At 50.1% G+C, this 22372-nt stretch overlaps 1 protein-coding gene across 3 annotated transcripts in view; it reads right to left on the bottom strand.

The window, feature by feature from the left end:
- PDE4B (phosphodiesterase 4B) overlaps window positions 1-22372 on the bottom strand; it is a 148173-nt gene that overhangs the window by 58224 nt on the left and 67577 nt on the right. Inside the window, exon 1 of one of the 3 annotated variants that reach the window (XM_085231099.1) lies at window positions 2947-3152. The exons of the other annotated variants lie outside the window; for them this stretch is intronic. Coding sequence (XP_085087225.1) covers window positions 2947-2993 — 47 coding nt within the window. The 5' untranslated portion in view covers window positions 2994-3152. Of the gene's footprint in view, window positions 1-2946; window positions 3153-22372 lie in introns of those variants that run through there. 3 annotated transcript variants of the gene reach the window in all.

The following is a 22372-nucleotide window of genomic DNA, read 5'->3' as shown; positions in this document are numbered from 1 at the left end:
ACCAACTACGTAAGGGATATGGAAATGGAAAGGCCACAGCGTGATGGGAGAGAATGCAGCCCTGTCCTCATGGCCCATGCTGACCAAGGGCACAGCAGGGGCTTCTCAGAAATGCCATTCCTGTACCACAAAGCTCCTGCTCGTGTCTTTACAATCCCCCCACTACAGTGCTCTGCTTCCCTTAAAGCACTCGCTCTTAGGCACAAAAATGAAAAAAGAAATGCTTAAAATGAGATGAGAAGCGAATGAAGAGAAGGATCCCAAAAGCTCAGCAGAAAACCAGCAGCCCAACCTATCGGTGCCTTCCTGCCCTCATTTGGTTCCAGTTGTGTCCTGCAGACACCGCCCCGGTCTGACAGCCTGTACCATACTGGTGTGACAGCCCACACCGCACTGGTGTGACACCACTGTGCAGAACAGGAGCACAGCATGGCACTCAGCACCCCGTCAAGCTGTGATGACATCCAGGACAGCAGCACCTGTTATCCTTATCCTAGCACTTACCCTACACAAAGCTGTAATAATCACTATCAATCTAACAGTGGGACATGAAAGCAAGCTCAAGAAGGAACCAAGGTGGGACAGCATACAATCCAGTCCCAGCACTCCAACAGCCCCAGTGCTCCTTCTGGAGGTGGCTCTGTTGTTGCACACAATGTGAGGAAGCTTTTTTGGCCTAAGTTCCAGCCTCCCGTTGCAAGGCTCAGCCTGCTGCCCCAAAACCATCACAGGATCATTAAGGTTGGAAGAGACCTCTAGGATGACCACGTCCAACCACCAACCCACTGCCACCATGCCCACTGAGCACATCACACCGCCACGCACAGCAGGGCACACGTGGGCCACCAACCTTCAGCTGGCATCTCCATGGGAGGAGGGGGAAGATTCAGCAGAGCCCTGGGAGGCAGAGCAGCCACAGTGCCCAGAGGCCAACCTGCCCCTAAACACTGCAACATGGAGCTGGAGAGATGGGAACAGGGACTTTGTACTTGTTATGGGTACGTACATGGACGTATGCACGTGGGAGCTCGGCTCAAAGGAGCATCCCACCAAAAGAAAGACAGATTGTTTCATTTGGAGCGTGGGGAACATGGTCAGCAGCAATGGAGATGGCTCCAGGATGCCCAGCAGCCCCACAGAACCCCTCCCTCAGGCTTTCTAACAGCAAAGGCACGCGCTTGTCTCTCCTTGCATCGCTCAGAGCCAATTAAATCACAATTATCTCATTGTTAAAGATCACGCTTCAGCCAGGCATTGTCTTCGCTGACGACACATTCTAACAATGCGTTCTTTATGCTTCCTACAGCCATTTGTGAGCCTAAGAAAAATATTTGACTTTCTCTTTCTAAACTGTGCCTACAGATTTCTGATCTGCTTTTCGCAAACACACTCTGTGCACAGAACTCGACTGTTGGTTGAGGATTCCACCTTTCCACTGGAGGCCAGGGAGCTCACACACCAAGACAAAAAAAATGCCATACCTATGGGCATCCTACAGGAGAAGAGGTCTCCCCATTAGTGGACAGGACAAACCCAGGCTGCACCAAGGGCTCTGAGCCCACCCAGCCCCCTGCATCTCACTGAGATGGGCAGACAGGGGCAGCCATGAGCAAGGGGCAGCTGAGTCGTGCCATAAGCACCAGCTGAGGGCAACACCAAGATCATACAATCACAGAATCATTTGGGTTGGAAACACCTTCCAGGATTCCCAATCCACCCCCAGCCCACTCCGCCATGCCCACGTCCCTCAGTGCCACATCCCCATGGCTCTGAACACCCCCAGGGACGGTGACCCACCACCCTTGTGCAGCTGTGCAGTGCTGAGCACTCTGGAGACTTCTCCTAACACCCAACCTGACCCTCCTCTGCAGCAACCTGAGGCCACCACCTCTTGTCCTAAACGCATGAGCTGAGCCCCACACGGTATGGACCCCAGGCTGCCCAAGCTGTCCTCTAGCAGCATCTGTAGTGTCCTCCCAGAAGAAACTGGAGCAGGCCAAATGAAAGGAGATGTTGAACATTTCCAATGTGAGCATTTCCAGTGCTACTATGTTTTTCATGACCTCCCTGCAACACAGAGAAGTTGCTCCCTCCCTTGCATGCCCACCTGTCAGCAAATGCCTACTGGGTTTGAAGGTGCTGTTCAGGACTCAGAGCCTTGCTACTTTTATTAACACACCCAAGTAATGAGCTGTAGCTTCATCGAAGCGCCTGAAGCAGAGGGGACAGCAGCTGAACTCATTATCAGCAACGATACAAATAGTGAGAATTTATCCTACGTAAGAACAGAACATGTTTTTAATGCGGATTGAAAATATCATCTCCGAATCTCCAGTATATTGAATTCTCCACGTGCCCTATATTGTCACAGGGTGATACAGATTACCTGCACTGTAAGGACACACGGATCACAGCACTGCCAGCTTCACACCTCACCTCCAAAACCAGACCCTTGGCTACAAAAGCAAAGTGTGCTGGGGAACAGAATGCAGGACGAAGTGCAGCCCTGGGAGCACAGCCCCAGGCCCCCCATGCCCATCACCACCAAATCAGGTTGCAAAAGGAGGTTGTGGATGCCGCAACCCTGCAGGCATTCAAGGCCAGGCTGGATGTGGCTCTGGGCAGCCTGGGCTGCTGGTTGGCGACCTGCACATAGCAGGGGGTTGGAACTGGATGATCATCGTGGTCCTTTTCAACCCGGGACATTCTGTGATTCTAAGAAATTGGGTGTCAGCACCGAGAGAGCCAAAGGAATCACTCTGGGCGCCGCAGAGCCGTACAACTCGGGGAGGTGTGTGTGCAGCCAACGCCTCCGCTCAGCACACACAGAACTGCACAATTCTGAACGCACAGCTGCACGCTCCCAAATGCAGAGCTGCGCACTTCTGAGCCCTCCTGCCCACCAGAGCTGCCTGACCCAGGCAGGACAGAACAGGTAACACTCACCAAATCCACGAGTGACGGCGACTACGTGCAATATTAACATTCAACATCTTCCACGCTGGCGTTTCTCTCCTTGTCGCCTGAGCGCGCTCAGCGCATTCTGTGCTCACCCCCAGCTCCCCTCGTGCTGAACTTGTATCAGCTGCACGCAGATACCTCCACGAGTTTTTATTCTTTCTGATTACATGTCAACTCCCATTTCAGGGTGGATGTCACTTCGTACACGAATACAAACGACTTGGCAATCAGACCGTGAGGGTGCCGCGGAACAGCCTCTCCAGACTCCCATAGTTCTTCGTCTCTATCAGAAGAAAAAAGATCTATTTCTGGCAGAACCCAAACTGCAGCTTCCTGCTCTCATTTGTATCATCCCTTCCAGTGACACTGACACAGAGGGAAAAAAAAAAGCAGCAGCGGGTGTTCTCCGAACTCCAGAGACATCCCTGCGTTCCTGTTTATCCTCCCCAGGTCACACTCATCGCTCACTCAGACGCCGCTGAGCCCAAGTTTCCGACACTCCCATCTCCCGTGACAAGCCGCAGGGATCGCTCCTCTGTGACAAAGGCCTGGCTTAGCAATGGCAACAAAGGGTGAGCCCCGAGGACGGCTCGCAGTGCCCCAGCAGCGCCTGGCTGGCCCTTGGCACCGGCAGCGGCACGCTCTGCTTCGCTCCGTCACTCGGGGACGCGTCTGTGCTCAGAGCGGAGCCCCGCTCCCTGCATCTGCTTCTAGGAAAATGCTCCAAGCAGGTACGCCTGCAGCCGCAGCCGCATCCAGAGGCTTTGAGCAAGAGCAGATTTTTGAGTCTCTGCGTAAAATGGAATTTTACAGGATTGACATTGAAGCTCCGCTGCTGAGCATCCGGCTCGCGGGGCTGGGCGCTGCTGGGGATGTGAGCGGTGACGGCCCTGGTGTGAGCGGTGCTGGGCACAGAGGGGACACGGGGGGGCAGGGGAGGGCTGGGGAATGCCAGGTAGCTGGGGAAGGTGCTTTGCCAAGCGGGCGGCACGCTGCCTGCAGGGCGAGCAGCACCAAGGGATGCACAGCACATCCTCCCACCGGGCTCCCCTAACAGGAGCCTTCCCTCTGACATCCCAAAGGAAGGGTCCTTGCCATGAGCGGCAATGGGTGCAGCACAGCTTGCAGCCACGGTGTCCAAAGTGGTGGGTCACAACCCCCTGTGTGTTGTGAGCCTATTCTATGCTTCATCCATCACAAACACACTGATCACCTCACACGTTGAAAGCGCTGCAGAGGTTCGATGAAACAACCACCGCCGTGGGGCAGGCTGAAATCTAATTTACCATTAAAAAAGAGAAATGCAGCCCACTTAATGAGCTGAACCCAAGCTGGGGCTGTTCCCAGCGCTCACGTCAGCGCCGTGGGGCTTTGGGGCCCAACAGCTCCCTTATAAATAACACACAGTAACGCCTCTGGTGAGATTTCAGATCCTGCCAGACTCCAGCCCACCACGCTGGCCTGCAGCACGACTCCCACTACTTCTGGAATAAAGACAAGATGAATTCACTGCTCATTTGGTGGCAGAAGTTCCCATGTGCTCTTTTTCTATCCCACCACACTGAGCTGCTGCATCTTCCATCCCTGCTCCCATTTTTATGGCATCTCACGTCACATTCCCAGCCCTTCCCCTCCTTGAGCATCCCCGATGTGATGTGGATGATACCACTGTGCTCCTGGAACGCTTATCATGCTGGCCTACAGCACTCCAGGTCCTCCAGCACATTCTACCTTCATCCTCCCAGTCAACAGCAGATTGCTGCAAAGCTTCAGGAATGCTCTCAGTGCCCAGGAAGCACCAGTGCAGAGCCCGAAAGAAATCACCTGGTATTTTCGACGCCTGGAGACAAAGCAGAAGTGCAGCACATTTGTGTGCACGTCCCATGGCACCTCCTCCCAGATTAAAGGCCACGTACCCTTCAAGAACACATTGGGGATTTCACCCCAGAGAAATAAATAAGACACTAAACACACCGAGAGGAAAATTTTGCCTTCCTCCTCGTGGTTACCAGTGGAACAATCAAGGCAATATGCAAAGATCCCAGCTTGTAATCTGAAAGCCTGAGAATCAGTTGGACAGACGGAGGTAGAGATGAGCACATAGATGGAAGGACAGATGGATGGATGGACAGACAGACATATGGACGGACATACAGATGGATGGACAGATGTAGAGATGGACATATGGATGGATGGATGGATGGATAGATGGATGGATGGATAGATGGGTGGATGGATGGATGGATGGATGGATGGATGGATGGATGGACACGTGGATGGACAGATGGGCAAATGGATGGATGGATGGGCAGACGGACAGAAGAACACTGAGATGGATGGCTGGACACATGTATGGGGCAGGGGATGTAACTCTCAGAATCCAGCTTCCCACCCAGTGCAGCTCCCTGGGACTCCTGGAGCTGTTTGGCAGAGCAGCATCGACCCTTCCACGAATGTTTACAGAGTTCTGCTCAGCACACGCACCTACTGGGGCTGACCTGCAGAGTACAAAGCTATCTATTGATTTGCAAGTGATGCAATTGCCTGCACACGCAGCCAAGTGCTCGGCCACGCAGAGGCCTTCCATTCATTGCCTTTTTTCTGGCCACATTGATTCACGATGATGACATTCTGTTTTGCAACTCTAATTTCCTTCTTGCTGTGAAGCAGGCAACCAGCGCACTACTTTACCACTGCCTTAACTACCTGCGTCCTCTGGCTAAGGCTGAAAAATACACTTAAGCAATGCAATAATGAAACACGGAATCATAGACTCATAAAGATCAGAACAGACCTCTAAAACCACCAAACCCACCCCCACGCCCACTAACCACATCCCTCGGTGCCACATTTCCTGAACACAGAAGCTGGAAAATGAGCTCACTGAGAGCCGATCCTTCCTGCAGCTTCGCAGCGAGCCATTCTGAGATGTTTTCAGTAGGAAACAACATAAGGAATTGACAACAGCAGCAGGGCCGTGAGCACAGCACTGCCAGCTTTGCAGCCGTCTGTGGGAGGTCCGGGCACCAAGCAGCTCCCAGGCAGGTCCTGGCAGGACAACCTCCTCGGAGCACACATCTTTGGTAACAGCACACCAGGACCTTAAGGCTATGGGCACGCTGTGTGTAGCAGAAGTACACACACTGGACAGGTTTCCAACAGGCTCATATTTTGATCTACTATTTTATTGTACCTTTAGGGGGCTTTAATTTCATGTTCCGGTTTGGCTACTTCCAAACTCTAAAGCTTTCTGAAACCAATTTGTGGAAGAGATGCTGCAGGGGACGCGCGTTCCCATGGCAGGAGGCGAAGGGACTGAACCAGAACCAATAATCATTTATCTGATTGAAACAGAAACCACCACAAATTTTTCAAAATGAGCTTAACGCCTAATGTGAGCTGTATTAGCTCTCAATGCTCCAGTTCTTTTGAGATAGGCTTGCTGCATTGCCTCAGTTGGTAAGAAAGCATTGATGGTTGTTTTCTAGATGAAATTCAACAAAGAGGTGGAGAAAAAGTTCTCTAATTGTTTGCAGACTGTAATATTGTCACTTGTAAACACATTGGCACTAGGAGGTGAGTTAGACTGAGCAGTTGGACAGCAATGTGTCAGACATCATAGAACCACAGAACCGTGAAGGCTGGAAAGACTCTCTAAGACCCCCAGCCCACACCAACCCTCTCCACTGACTGCATCCCTCGGTGCCACGTCTCCAGGGTCCTTGCTTGGAACAGGTTGCCCAAGGAGGCTGTGGATGCCCCATCCCTGCAGGCATTCAAGGCCAGGCTGGATGTGGCTCTGGGCAGCCTGGGCTGCTGGTTGGTGACCTGCACACAGCAGGGGGTTGGAACTGATGAGCACTGTGGGCCTTTTCGACCCAGGCCATTCTATGGTTCTATGACCTCAGCTCATTGCACCCAGGGTCAGGCAGCCCCAGCACGGTGCTTGGCTGGCTGCTGTGTGCCTCACCTGCTGCACAGAGGTAGGTGTGAAGAACGTAATTGCCTCTTTAATGTAGGTCATAATATTATGACTTCTTACCCTCAACGTGTTCTTTTTGTCTCTTTTTGTCTGCAACCCTTTAAGCTGTAGTTTTCAAGAGCATTAGCTCTCCTAGCTGCTTGAGTGCAGGAGGGGTATTTTTACCTAACAGCAGACTGTGTTAAAACAAGCAGACGCCAATTTGGGAGTGCAGTACTTAAGGAGCTATTTCCTGACAGCAGACAAGGGAACGCAGCACTTTCCTCCAGCACTCAGATTGCTCCTTTCTGCTCCCCTTCCACACTGTGAGCTCCCGTCACGCTCTCACTTTCCTTGGAGTACAAATCCATCTGCATGAAAATGCTTTAAAATATTTTCTATTTTCACTTGACTTCATGACAGGGGAAAAAAATGCCTAGCAGAGCGTGGTATCACCAGTGAAATCACAGAACCACAGAGCCATTCAGGATGGAAAAGCCCTCTCAGCTCCCCCAGCCCACCCCGTGCCCACTGCCCACGTCCCTCAGTGCCACATCCCCACGGCTCTGAACACCCCCAGGGATGCTGACCCCCCACCCCTGGGCAGCCGTGCAGTGCTGGCTGCTCTTTGGAGAAGAAATTTCCCCCAGCACCCATCCTGCCCCTGCCCTGCATAGCGTGAGGCCGTCACCTCTCATCCCACGGCTGTTCCCTGGGAGCAAAAGCTGACCCCCCCCGCCCCAACCTCCTGCCAGTATTCCAGTTCTGTATGCTGAAATCCCTACCTTTGTACAGTCACTCCGAAGAAGACAATACGATATTTTGAACTTCAAACAGCAGCGAATCTTCAGTTTCTCCGACCCCTTCCGAGTTGGTTTCCAGACGTTATCAATGTTATGATTTGGTGAATAACTCATCTCCTCAGATTACTGAAAGTTCCCTTTCAGTGATACATCTTCTTAACAAAGAAGTATCTCGTATTGACAGTGGCAGGTTTTTCATATTGAAATCACTCTCATTTGAACTTCCAGCAGCAGGATAATATGCACATCCCTACCTAATTCGTCCAAGTCAGAAGACTTTGGTGCATTGATTTTGTGCAAATCAGAACAAGAATTCCTAAATGATTTGCAAACACAGTGAATGTACCATCATTATAGCAGAGCACAATGCACCGTGAAATACACACAGTTATGTTCAGAGAGGAAATGCACCTGCACTGAAGAACCATGCACCCAAGGGTGGCATTCTGGAACAGGTTGCCCAAGGAGGCTGTGGATGCCCCATCCCTGCAGGCATTCAAGGCCAGGCTGGATGTGGCTCTGGGCAGCCTGGGCTGCTGGTTGGTGACCTGCACACAGCAGGGGGTTGGAATGAGATGAGAACTGTGGGCCTTTGCAACCCAGGCCATTCTGTGTTTCTATGATTCTTCTGGACTGTGTGCAGATGGAACAAGACAGAGCACAGATGTGTTCCATAGGGCGGATGCAGTCACTGCATGCAGGTTGCTGAACACATCCCCAGAGGTCGGAGCCCCAAACCGCAACTCCTCCCCCTGCACCAGGGGATGGGTGGTGGCAGTCAGCTCTGCAGAGAGCAAAACAACCACCTGAAGAAGCACGGGGAAAAGGACTTCTTACAGCCACTGCCATTTCTGCCTTCTGAGCTATCGGCTGAGTTGACCCCAGTTTGAGGAAGGCACACCCAGACAGAACTTGAGGGATAAAAATCTGCTTTTGCTGCCAAGCAGAGCGCTTTCCACGTCAGAGCCAACCCCGTGGGCTATACGAGAGCACTCTCAGCAGCCCAGCAGGCAGATGGCACCGCACAAGCTTTATGTAACACAGCAGCACAAGAAGCTTGCCCAGGTAACACTGCCTCTGTCGTCATTAGCAGCAGTGGGAAAGCACTGGGGACGCACAGCCCTGGGCAAAGGCAGCGTGCTGCAGCCCCTGCACGCCTCTGCCAAAGCACTGCTCTGCCAAAACTCACTGAAATGTCTGAGCTGTGCCAAAGGAGTTTCCTTATCAACACGGTATGAAAACTAATAGCAGTGTGCAAATGTAGAGCTGTAACATAGAAGAGCAGGTGTGTTCTTTTAGCCACAAAGGGAGCTCCTAGCACACTGCTATTATTGCAGAAGCACGTGCAGTGCACAAACAGTAAGAAACACCACTGAAGCACGCTGACAAACTCCAGCAGTGATGCCAGCGCTGGTGTTCTGCCACCGCTGCTTCCCAGCACACCCAAGCAGCAATGTGGGGATGGCAGCAGCAGGGTCAGCCCACAGCAGCTGGCGATGTGCTCCGGATCTGCTGCAGTTACCTTGTGCCGCTTGCAGCTCCTGGGAGCCTGCTTATGGAATTTTCTATCAGGAAACATTTTATGCGACGAAAGTGCAGTGCATTTGTTTCCTTGGAAACAAACCCTTTCAACCTCCGTTGCATAGAATCTTAAGCAAAAGAAAAGTCTGTAATTAGGCACAAGGTCTAGCTGTTCTAAGCCAGCAAGATGTTAAATCACAACTATTTTATTAGCAATAGAACACAATGAAAATGCACTTATCTCAATTATGGGAGTAATAAGTCTTCACATCAGCCAAAACAATAAATCCACTGAACCGCACTGAGAAATATAATTACTTGCTCATTTAACAGAATTTGGTAGGCTTTGATTGAGCCACACCAGACACCGGGATGAACAGAAAGCCTCTAAGTGACAAACAACAAGGGAACAATAAGTAACACTTACTCATTCAGGAGACTTCACAGCCCTGAAAGCCACCCAAGCACTGGGTGCTGCTGCACTCGCTGTAACCACGCAGCCACAAGGACCAATGCTGCCACTGAGTTTTACAACAAAACTATCCGAAAAGGTAACCGTAGAATCACAGAAAGGATTCTAAAAAGAAACTGATGTTGGAAAAGACCCCCAGCATCACCCAGTCCAGCTGCCCACTTCCACCAGTGTTTCCCACTGAACCACGTCCCTCAGTGCCACGTCCACACCTTCCTTCCGCGCCCCAGCCTGGTGACTCCCTGCTCCCCAGGCAGCCCATTGCAGCGCCCGACCACTCTTTGGAGAAGGAACACTTTGTAATATCCAACCTGAAATTCATGCATCACTCGTGACGAGGTATTAAATTCCACTGTGAGGTTACTACATTTCCTACAAAGAAGTTTTAAAAGATTATCACATTCTGTAAATCTGGAGCTTTCTATCATTCTATAATTCTACTGCTGATTTCATGCGTTACAAAGTCCGTTTTACTGTGCACTGAGCAGAGCACAGCACACCCAAACATTACTCTGTTAAATTCTCCCAGGCTCTGGGGGAAGCAGATGAATAATGGCAAGGCTGACGAAAGCACAGCCCTGTGTTCCGCGCCCGGCAGCACCAGCAGCTCTCAGTGCCTGGCTTTTGTTGGCCATTCTCTGGAGATTCTCTCACTTCTGATAGATTTTCCTTTCCCTTGTATAAATGTTTTAGAACTAGAAGGATTTATTCTATGACCATCGTGTCTTTTTGATTAAACGCCGCACCGTGGGGCTTTTTCCACAGTGAAGTGATTGGCAATGAAAGGAAGTGCTGGGACACGTCTGAGCTGGATCAGTTGGGCAAACAGAGGTAAATCACAGGGAAGGGAATTTTTTTCCCACTTGCCCTCTGGAAATCCACCAAACTCAGCCACCCGATTTACACGTGGGCTGGCCTCTCACTGCTCACTGAGGCTGCTGGCAGGCTGGAAGGCCACCAACACATGGCTTCCTTGGACAGGCTCATCTTTGGGTTTCTGCTGACCTGGCAACCTGGATGGGAACAGCAGAGAACCCAAACCATTCCCCTCACACCCCCCACCCCCCTTATTTGAGGCCTGGCGACCAACGGCACCAAGAGCCCGTGAACCAGATCACAGAATTCTCAGCTTGGTAAAGACCTTCAAGATCACCAGGTCCAACCTCAACCTAACCACACTACTCTAACAACCTCAAAGATGTTCTGCACCAACACCTGGCTGCTCCCCATGGGCTCCCACAGCCCACAGTGACACCAGTCCTATGCTGAGACCTCCTTAAGATGGCACCAAACGATGTGATCAAATGAGGCAATCCACCCTCTGGGAGCCTGATGTCTTTTTTATATCCTGGCAGCCAAATTGCACGCAGTGCTGGAGGTGAGGCACCAGGCAGAGTACTGCAGTGTTGCTGGCTGAGAACGGAGGGATCAGCTATTTCTAATCTCCTTAATCCTGTTCCTCATGGCTTTTTCACTCACTTCCAATCTCCAGGGTATATGGGATCCTGTTCTGCGATGTTGTTGGTCACACAGAAGGCAGAACACACTACATCATCCATACCCAGCCATGTGGAGGGCAACAGGGACCTGAGAACCACCCCTGGTCTGGAGCACATGGAGCCAAACCAGCCCATGTCACAGCAGCTCCCGCTGCTGAGGTTGCTGTGCCACACTGTGCAGGCAATGAGCATCCTGGCCTGAGGTCAATCAAAATCCCCCCCAACATCTCAGACATGAATTAATGAAAGCCTACATGGCTTCAAAATACAAAACCAGCATTCACAGAGGTGAGCGGTCTGTTATAAGCTGTGTTTGTTCTTGAGATGTGGAGAATGGAAACTTGGCCCCAAGCTGACGTTTCCCAAAGCCTATCATGTGAGAAGCACATCTGGAATGGATCAGTCTTCTGCATTGCTCTGTTTGGACATAAACTGGGGATGAAATGGATTCTAGACCAGTGAACCATAGATTAGTTTCATCTGAAGAGCAACTGAAAGCTGTTATGTCTGATATTGGCTGAAAATTGTATCTAGTTAATAGAATCAGACACAAAGGAGGTGAATGTCATTTCTGCTAAAGCAAGCATGCAGACGAACGCTCGCCTCATTGCCCAGACTGGGGTCCCACCAAGCAGTGCACCAGCATTTAACCCTTCCTGTATCGGAGGGAAGTGCCTGCACCTTCCAGGAGAGCTCTTCAGAACACCTGGAGATCTCTCCTGGAAGAGCTACAAGTTAGAGGCTCGCATAGCAGCAGTGCCGGGGAGCTGATGGAGGGCAACCACCAAGCTAGATTCGTGTTCTGCTAACAAATAATTCAGTGCAGCTGGTTACGTTGCTCCAACACCCCTACCAGCTGAATGGGGCACATAGGATCTATGGAAATACATCCTACAGCTGAATGGGGCACACAGGATCTATGGAAATACATCCTACAGCTGAATGGGGCACACAGGATCTATGGAAATAGTTGTTAATATTCTGAGTTCATTAAGAGTATCGCTCGCACAGAACAGACCCTTCCATGCCACACTCATGCTAATCATTTTGAAACCCTATTTTCCCTAATTGTCCGGGTAGTTAGTTATGAAGTTCATTAGCAATGAATTACAAATTTCACAAGGCTAAAGATTAAGGCTATATAGAATGCTGCCAAACTGCAGCGCTCTAATACTGAAAGATAATATGAATATTGAAACAATAACTAAGGATAGATCCAAGAAGCATGCAAATGGGGAAGAATCGACTCCAAGAAAACGATCCATACGAACCTGCCAACATGCAGCATCCCTTTCAACACCGAGCTCATCCATTCACTGACATTCCATTCTGCATCCATCCTGAAACACCACTGGCTGCCCGACCAGCAGCCCGAGCTCCCAGCCCAGCCTGGGTGGGACCCACACATTCCCCAGCTCTCTGCAGGCCCACAAACCCATGGCCAAGCTGTGGGACGGGCCCACCAACACTTACAAGTAGATTTAAGTTACATCTCGAAAACATCTTTAGTCAGCAGAATGAGACAAGAAATTGCAACTCCTATTTTTGTTGTTTGTGATGATTTGTTGGCACCGACGTTCATTATTTCAAACACGAGCTAATAAAAAAAAATGAAAATCACATACTGGGAAAGCATCAAGATGACAGCAGCAACAAACATGTAACTTTAAAATTAGAATCTACTCTTTATAACAGAGTAGAGGTCTTTTTCATTACAGCAAAGTAATACGTAAACTGCTAATTTAACATGCACTGGAAGGTGTGGGATAAAACAAGAATTAAACAGTGCTTTCACACCTGCGGTAAGCTTTACATGATACAGGCAAGGAGAGCTGTAAGACGCAGAACACCCAGGGCTGCACGAGGAGGGGAGCTGATGGAAGGCGAGGATGGGTCTGCTCAGTACAGCTCCACTGGGCTGCACAGGGCCAGCACCAAACACCTGGTTCGGATGGGAGATTCACCAAGGAGGATGCTGATATTAGTCGAGACAGCTGGAAAAGAAGCGATGGAGAAGTCACAGTCTTTAAGGGCTCTCCCCTTGTTTCCTTTTGACTTAGCCCAGCAGGAGAAGTGCTCTTCAAGTAGACAGGGCACAATGCCACCGGCCAACCTGTTTAGCTGGGTGCGGGCAGGGATCAGAGTGCCAACCCTCCAAGAGCAATGACCACGTCTGTCTGACACACCATGAGAAGCAAGGCCACATCATTCACCAACGTGCAGATGTGGCACTGAGGGACGTGGTTCAGCAGGGTTACGCTGGTGCTAGGCAGATGGTTGGATGCTCTTGAAGGTCTTTTCCAACCCTGGTGATTCTGTGAGTCTACGAAACTCAAATTACAACATAGGATAAGTAATTCTTCCAGAGCCCTGTTAATGAGCCCAGCACGTGCCCCACGCATGGCCACCCCTGGAGCAGCGATACGCAGCGAGATGGGATCTAAACAACCAAAGACCAGGGCAGCCAACAAATGCACCCTTCTGGACTGAAAATGAGCAGTGCTTCACAGCTCCCTCCCGCACACTGCAATAACCTGTTACTGTCCTTAAACTTTCCCAAATGTCCCCACTGCTTTTGTATTCATGGCATTGCATTATTATTCTGAACAATTCAGAGCTCTTTCACTGTTTATGTTTATTTTACATGAGCACACACGGATCCCGTAAGTCGAAAAGTGAACTTCACTCGAGCAAGGATACAGTGCATTAAGCCACTGCAAAAAGGGAATCAATTAAAGCTTGCAAACCTGTGAAACAATTTGTTCTGGCTTTGGTTGTTGCATCTGATACCTCATGAGTAAATCCAAAGGTCAGAACACTGCGGCATCTTACAAAGAAAGGATTTTCTCCATGCTACCATCATTTTTTTTTTGTTATCTTTGTTACTGCAACAAAAATACAGCAGCAGAAACCAAAGCTGATGAGACACATCTGGCTTGGGGCTGTAAGGAAAGGCCTGGACAATGCAAGGTAACAGAGAGAGCCGAATTTTAGATATGTGCTCCACCACTCCTCACAAAGAAACAAGGACAGATGTCCTTAGAAGTTTTATTAAATATACAAGCACTGCTATGCTGTAAAGTAGCATCCAGGTTTGGCTGGGTGAAAAAGATACAGTGCTGCTCATCAACTTGTTAGAGAAAATGGGGGAGATGCAGTAATTTGTAGGTACGCTAAGGAGGTCACTTTGCTTTAGTCCTCTGCATGGCACAGAGCTAACTCAGAATCACAGAACCACAGAAACACCAAGGTTGGGAAAGACCTACAAGATCATCCAGTCCAACCATCCACCCATCACCAATAGCTCTCACTAAACCATGTCCCTCAACACAACATCCAAACGTTCCTTGAACACCTCCAGGGTCGGTGACTCCACCACCTCCCTCTGCAGCCCATTCCAGTGCCTGGCCACTCTTTCAGAGAAGTAGTATTTCCTAATGTCCAGCCTAAACTCAAAGGATGCTGCTGCAAAGAGCAAGCAGGAGACAAGCAGGGAGAACCGCTGCTGCCTGGGAGGGACAGCAGTGGCTGGAAAACCTCCCAGAGGCCGCAAGAACCACCAGCCCAGTCCTGGAGCTGCTGCAGGATGTGACTCTGCCACCTGTGCCCCACTGGGCTCCAGGCTCACTCAGTGGCAATGATGCTGAACCGCTCACCCACCGTGCAGCTCTACTGTCACAAACCCAGAGGGTTCATTCGCCCTGGAGCCAAAGCCCCCAGCAGAGCCCTCCAGCACCAAGAGCCAAGCCAGGGAAACAAGCCATGGGGCAGCGCTCCCATCAAACGACATTTTGGTCTGCCAGTGGATGCAATTTAAAATAGATTCAGAATTATTCATCACTACGGACCAGTGCTTGTCCCGTTCCCCCCTCACATTCAGCAATGCCAAAGCACTTGGTGTGTCCCTCTCACAGCCTCAGAACGGCCACCGGGCACAGCTGGCAGCAGCCACCGTCCAGGGAGAGCCACAACCCCCCATAGCCCAGCCCCTGCCTACAGCTTGTGCAAAGTGGCTGCCACAGCCTGGCAGCAGAATCCATGGCTGAGAATGAGCTGCATGCCTCCCCGTCAAGCAGCTGCAACCTAAAGACTTTAAATACAGTGTTCACCGAGGAACCCGCAGTGATCTCCACGTGGGTGTTTTAACGCATCTGGTAAATAAAATGTCTCCAAAAAGATCTCTCTGAATGAGCACAGCGGTGGCTGCCGACTGCTGGATTTGCTGCTGGAAGGGGCTCGGGGGCTTTGGTGGGATTCTGGCCAGGAAGCAATGAGATCTGCATCCCCACAGGGACGGACCGCGTGGATAAAAGCACAGCGCCGCACTGCTCAGCCAGGGGCTGTGCTGAAACCCTGAGCTGGCTCTGTACAAATCCCACGGAGCTGATGTCTGCCTTGCCCTTTATTCCAGTCAAAAGAAACACGAAACAAAATAAACGGGTGATCTGCATTGGAATTTATATTGCGGTGACAGAGACATCAGAAACTCAGTTGCCAAAGCGAGTTCTCCAGCCTCAATGCATGCCAATGAGCTTCCAGAAGAGAGAGCACAACTGGCTTCACCTCGGTGCGTATGCACTGCGAGTACTTTTCCATCACAGCAGCACGCTGTCTCTGTGGCACTGTTAGGTGACGCAGACCAAACCACGGCTCTCCATAGCACCTAGGTGCACCCACGGAGCTCCCTGCCAGCCCTGACTCAAAGCACTCAACGTTCGAGGGTCAAAACCTAAATCACAACGTGTATGAATACAGGAAAATAACGAGCTGCCCCTCATCACTCGGTAAGGAGGAATCGGGAAGGTGCAGGGTATGAAACATGTAAAAAACTGAAATTCTGCCAACCTGTAACTGGTAGAAAGGAAATGGAAGACCTGAGAAGAAAGGAAGAACTTTCAAAACCAACAATGAAATGTGTCCGGGATCTTTTCCTCCAAATACATGCTAATGCCTACACCCCACAGCTCCCTGCTCTTACATTTCATTTTGATACCATAAATGCAGAACAGGCAGTGCAGCTATGGAAGCACACCCTTCCTTGAGATGGTTTCCAAAAATTCATACCAGCAGCCCAAATCTGACAAGATTTGGTGAGGGGTGAGCATGGCACGGCCAGCAGCAGTTCTGGATGCCATTTGGTGCCTGGGACAAACCTTCCCACCAGCTCATGCAGGCAGGAGAGAAGCGAGCCCCCCGTGACCCATCCACCTGCAGCACTGCTGTGATGAGCTGTGCAGCTGCACAGGCCCTGATGTCTTCTGCCTTTTCCTGGGGCAAAACAGAGATGGGGCCTTTCCCAGCTGTTTGGTTTGCTCTAGGGCTGCTGGAAAGGGCAGCGGTGGCGAGGGGACACGCGAGGATGCTGCCTGCATACAAGAAGGACCCTGCTCTGAAGGATGCCCTTCGCTGAGCTGCAATCAGGGACCTGACTGCTGCATGTGCTAATTGCAGGAAGAGCTGCTCCCAGCTAACGGTGCCTTCTGAGTTACTGCTGCTGGGCAAACCACAGCTGGGGCCATAAACCTGCTGCCCTGAGTACAGCAGTTACTCTTACACAAACCATAGCCCAGGTGACACAAAGAAGGCTCTTAAAAAGATATCAATTTCTAGGAATCGGCCTATAAAATGTATTTATATCCCTCTTAGTAGAGGCAAATCTAATACAAAAGCAGAACACTGGAGCACACTTTGATACCTTTAGCAGCAGCTCAGATAACAGCATTAGGTTCCAACCCAAGCAAACCACTTCATTTTCCCTGCAGCCCAAGTGCTGCAGTTACACATTAACCTGGGAAGCAGCAGCGCTGTGCCACGCATGGGAGTCAGCAGATCATGTTGTGCAGCTTCTTCCAGAACAGCCCTTTCCCTGAGAGCACCCAGGAATCAAAATCAATGATTAAAGACGATGAGATTTCTCTGTTTTCTGTCGCTTTCCATGCAGGTATCATTTACCACCTGAATAAGGAACTCAACGGTAGCATTTGTAATTTGGAAAGATCTTCTGAATAACTGCATATTCCCGTGCTAGATGGTAATTCTATATAAAAACCCAGCTTAACATGCCATAGTAGGAATACTGCCCAGCCTGCCTGCTGTGCTTGTTTGTAGCCAGGGAGGCCACCAATCCTACCCAGGGCTGCCGGGACACCAGGCTGTACTTTGAATAGAGGCACCCCGGGAGCTTCTACTGCAGAGCTGCATCTGTGCTTTATCCTAAGATACCTGAGCGTGCTGATATGAATGGAAGCGCCCTGAGGACTCTGCTTGGAGCATGTGCATCCCAGCTCCAGGTACTCCGGGTTAGCAGGGAGCTGCGGCTGACCCAAGTGCTGCTACAAGCACATCCAGCTGTGCAGGATGCTCAGTGCTTGCCTGGTGGCTCTGAGCCCCCGGGGGCAGTGACACCCCGCTGCCCATCTCTGTTCCAGCATCTGGCTGCCCCCCACCCCAACGTGTGCTCCTTAAAGTCGCCAGCATCTCCCACAGTATGACCTCCAAGAAGTTCTGGTTGTTGACTAAATCTGTGATGCTTTCCCTCTGCTTGGAATTTGGTTTTCATTCCAGAAATTGTTGCTATTTTTAAAAGTATACTCATCATTCCCATCAGCTCCTTATGAACAAACAGTGGGCTTTCTAAACATTCACTCTATCATCGGAATTGATTTTAATTCGAACTGAAGTATGGGGATAATTTATGTTATCAAAACACATCCATTTTTCATGAGGAAAGGACGCATCTTAAAAAACACCGCCTTTAAAAAATACTACTGTGACCAAGGAGGCCTTGGTGTATGTGATTTATCTGGAGGGCACTGGGCAGTAATAGCAGATGAAGCTGACTGGGGCAAAGCGTCATCTGCCCTTCCTTCGCTTACCCTTGTAAAGCAGGTGGAACCATTTGTGATATGCGTGGGTCCCATCTATGTCTACCATGAAGAGAACAGCAGGAGTACGTCCCTCTGGATGCTCACGGCACTCACATCAGATCTTGAAAGCTTTCTGGCATGAATTATAAATGGCCCTGACTGCAGGGAGCCCGGGTCAGCTCCCACCACCGACCTGCTGCGCCTGGAACATGAAGGTGACACTGATGACTGTGCAGAAACGTTCCCATCCGCTCCACTTCTCCGGGAGGTGAAGAACTGCCACGTCATTCTCACAGGAACGAGCCCAGGAACTGCTCCCTAGGGACACCCAGCACTCAGGGGCGGCTCCTCCGAGCAGTGTGCCCACAACACCCAGCAGAGCTGCTACCCACAACCTGGGGCTGTTCATCACCTGCATGGTAACAGCCTGTGGACTTGCCGAGCAATAGTCTCCCCAGGGAAGGGGGGAGATCCTTCTGTAGGTGCCATGGACAAATGGATGGATTTGAACTACAGAAGGAAAAGATCAATCAAAACAAAGTAAAGATCTGACAGGAGCAAACTTTCGTTTCATGACGATGACTCCCCATAGCTCTCACAGAACAAATTAAGACCTGAAATTCAAATCTCTGCTACGCAGAGTTCTAAAAGCCCCGATGCATTTCCTCAGGCAAGCTGCATTTTGTTTAGAACAATAACAGAGAAACATTTTTACAGTTCAAAGCTAACACATTTTTATAGGTAAGAGCTGAACTGAAAGGGAAAGAGAAAACGAAGCTCCGAGGAGGAACAGCTGAAACACATCCCTGATTTACACAATGACTTTCCTGAAAACAAACAGCAGCACAAACCATGTCAATCCCACTTCTCTCCTACACACCGCAGCTCAATAGATGTTATTCAGTGCTCCTGGTATTTCCTTCTGAGGTTCTGCCTCCTCTCCCTCTCGCTTTTTGACCAGAATAAAGTAGAGGAAATAAACTGAGAACCTTACCAGGGCTTACAGGCTGTCAGTTACGGTGTGTCTTCGCTGTGGATTTCAGGGGCGGATATGAGATGGGTAAGCACAGGAGTTTGTATAAACAAAGCTGCATATGCTGTGTGCAATTACCCATCATTTCCTGGGCTGTGTCAGTGTGCTGTCACAAACAGATAGCAGCCTGTAAATTTTTAGATCTTCTTGCTGAAGTAACACCAAAATAACCCAGCTCCCACTGACGTGGAAGCAGCCACTGATAGTCTCACATGCAGAAGGTTGGAGTGGGGCAGCAGCTGGGCCTTGCAGGTCTCATTGAACCACCAAGGTTGGAAAAGACCTCCACGACCATCCAGTTCAACCACCCATCTAGCAATATTTCAGAGAACCACAGAATGGCCTGGGTTGCAAAGGCCCACAGTGCTCATCAGTTCCAACCCCCTGCTGTGTGCAGGTCGCCAACCAGCAGCCCAGGCTGCCCAGAGCCACATCCAGCCTGGCCTTGAATGCCTGCAGGGATGGGGCATCCACAGCCTCCTTGGGCAGCCTGTTCCAGTGCCTCACCACCTCTGGGGGAAAAACTTCCTCCTAATATCCAACCTAAACCTCCCGTCTCAGTTTAAAACCACTCCCCCTTGTCCTATCACTATCCAACACCTAAAGATACAAAGGCAGAACAAAAAGCCAGAAAGCGCCTAGAAAAAGAGCTAACCGTGGAAAAACAAGCCCAAGACCAGCAGGCTGCCTTTGGGGAAGGTGAGACGGACGCAGCAGCACAGCCAGGCGCCTCAAGCTCCGTTCATCCCGCACATCACCTGCAGGTCTGTGCCTGTTTTGTACTGCTTTGTGGCTGACAAGGACGCCGTGCTTTTGCCTAACCCGTCTCTTCCCTCTCGCCTGGCCTTATTTTCTTTCATGCTGACGTTTTCTGCAAGCTCTGTTCAAAGCAGTGTGAGGTTTAATTGATGAAATGTTTAACGTAACACTAAATATTTAACATCTCTTGCGCTAGCAAAGGGAACCAGACCTCTAAGAGACACAGCACAGAAAGAAAATGTTTTTGTGACAGTGCAAATAGGAATAATATTGTTTTTGTGTGTACGCAGCTAGAAATAATGGGGATATAAGCACAGTGAGCAGTGAAGAGCAGAATGCGAAGCGGTGTCTGTCAGCGAGGTCTGGGCTAGACTGCGTCTGAGTTTAAAAAGGAAGCTACAAAGGAATCGTGGCAGTCTGAAACTGGCAAGATGGATGGAACTGAACAAAGGAAAGCTCCCAAGTGCTGATGTCTGAGCAGCCCCAGCCCCACGCTCCCCTTCCCACACCGACGTGCTGCCCCAGATGCAAACTCAGCACTTCCCAAACACACCAATGCTGAAGCAGACGACGGCCAGAAACAGAGAAAACCCCAAACCAGCCCTCCTTTCCAGTCTGTCTGCTAAAACTCGGGCAATTTCTGCCTTCCACGCTTGATTTCTTGGTGCTGTCCTGGGGGAGAGGAATGCCCTTTGTAGAAGCTGAGCAACCCAGCACCTCGCCAGCACCCCGAGCGAGGAGCCCCAGAGCCAGCCCTGCTGAGCTGTGCTTTCAACAAACCAAAGCCTTTCATTCTGTTGGCTCTCACTGATTCATCCTTCAGTTCACCTCCCTCAGAGCGGCCCTCCAACAACACATCAGTGCCCCCACGCTAAGGAGGCAAAGCACCCAGCAGTGAAGAAGCTCTCCTGTTGCTAGCAGGAGAGCTGGAAGACAAAGCTGTAAGAAGGCAGCTCACCAGGACCGCACACCTTGGTGCTTGCTGACCCACGGGTTTCTGGAAGGGAAGATCCTGCGGAGCGTGTATTTTTGGTGTCTGCTGACAAGTATACTGTCAACTGTTAGAATACACATTCAGCTTAGAAAAATAAGAGGAAATTGAGAAAGATTGTCTACTCCATGGCCAAAGCTGATGAAAATAATCTGCTCAGCATTTTTTCTTTGACCTCGTTTTTCCCTTGAATTCTGCTGTTCCATCATCATCCTTATTTCTGATGAGTTTGAAGAAACTTTTTAACATTAGCTCTTAAACCATTAAAAATATTTTTCAGTCTGACATTTAATTTGCAAAAAACATTTCCCCAGTGAAAGCCTTTGTAGGCAGGAATCCTGTGTAGGCAGGATTCTCATCTGCACCACATTCCACATCTCTGTGGGAAGACCCTAAAGGAGGGTCAGGTTGGGTACTGGGAAAAATTTCTGTCCCAAGGAGCTATCAGGGATTGGCACAGGATGCCCAGGGGTGGGGGGTCACCCTGGGGGTGTCCCAGAGCTGTGGGAATGTGGCACTGAGGGACGTGGGCATGGGGGGGTGAGCTGGCCTTGGGATGCTCAGAGGGCTTTTCCAACATGAGTGGTTCTGTGGTTGTACGTATGGATTAACCCAACGTGCTGATCAAAGGGCAACAAATGGCTTAGCATTTCTCCTTGGCTCCAGCACTCATACCTGCACTTCCAGAAGGCAAATAACTTCAGGACTTTCCAGGCAACCAGCACTGCAAATACACAGTCTGATTACTTACAATACAACCTCTATATAAAACACATCTTACAACAGAAATAAAACTTGCACGGGGGCACGCAAGTGGCAGTGACCACACAGCCCTGCCAGCTCTCCTTTCCTGCTCAATAAGGAGTAAACAAATGGATCTCTTACTGCATAAGGAATCGTTTACATCTTGCTTCTTTCGAGACCAGTTAATGGAGAAGTAAGGTGCTTAGCTGGCAGCTGAACTGAGCCCTGCATTATTCAACTGCAGTGAGACAGACCTTTTTCCACTTGCACGCTGTGTTTGTTCCAGCACTGGATCTCGCCACCCAGCAGCAGCCTGGCTACTTCTCTTTTCTGCATGCGCCCCTTCTCTGTGTTTTATGTTAAATTATGGTGATTCACATCTAGATGACACGCGGGATTTCCCTCGAAGAAAGGTGCTGTATATGCATTCATCTTTTTATCACAAGGCCGAAAATCTCCGCTTTCCACGCGATGGCATAAATCTCACATACGGCAGTCATGTCGGTACACCTCTGCCAGCAACTGGAAAAATTAATGCAAGCAGTACTTCAAGGCACGAAATGTCACAAACTGCTGGTGTCCCTGAAGCTAATTATTTGTAAAGATCACAACGTGACACAGAACTATCTCGTGCCTTTAATTACACTGTTCATAATGAAGACTCAACAACACATAAGCATAGGATGCCATTACTTTCTTAATTACAGATTAGCACGCACGCAAAAAAAGCCTACTCTGGATCACTGCCTTTGCTGGTATGTC

This window comes from Meleagris gallopavo, chromosome 10 (genome assembly GCF_905368555.1).
Source record: "Meleagris gallopavo chromosome 10, MGAL_WU_HG_1.1, whole genome shotgun sequence".
NCBI lineage: Eukaryota > Metazoa > Chordata > Aves > Galliformes > Phasianidae > Meleagris > Meleagris gallopavo.
The sequence above is the reverse complement of the archived record's forward strand: the minus strand, read 5'-3'. Positions and strand labels throughout refer to the sequence as shown.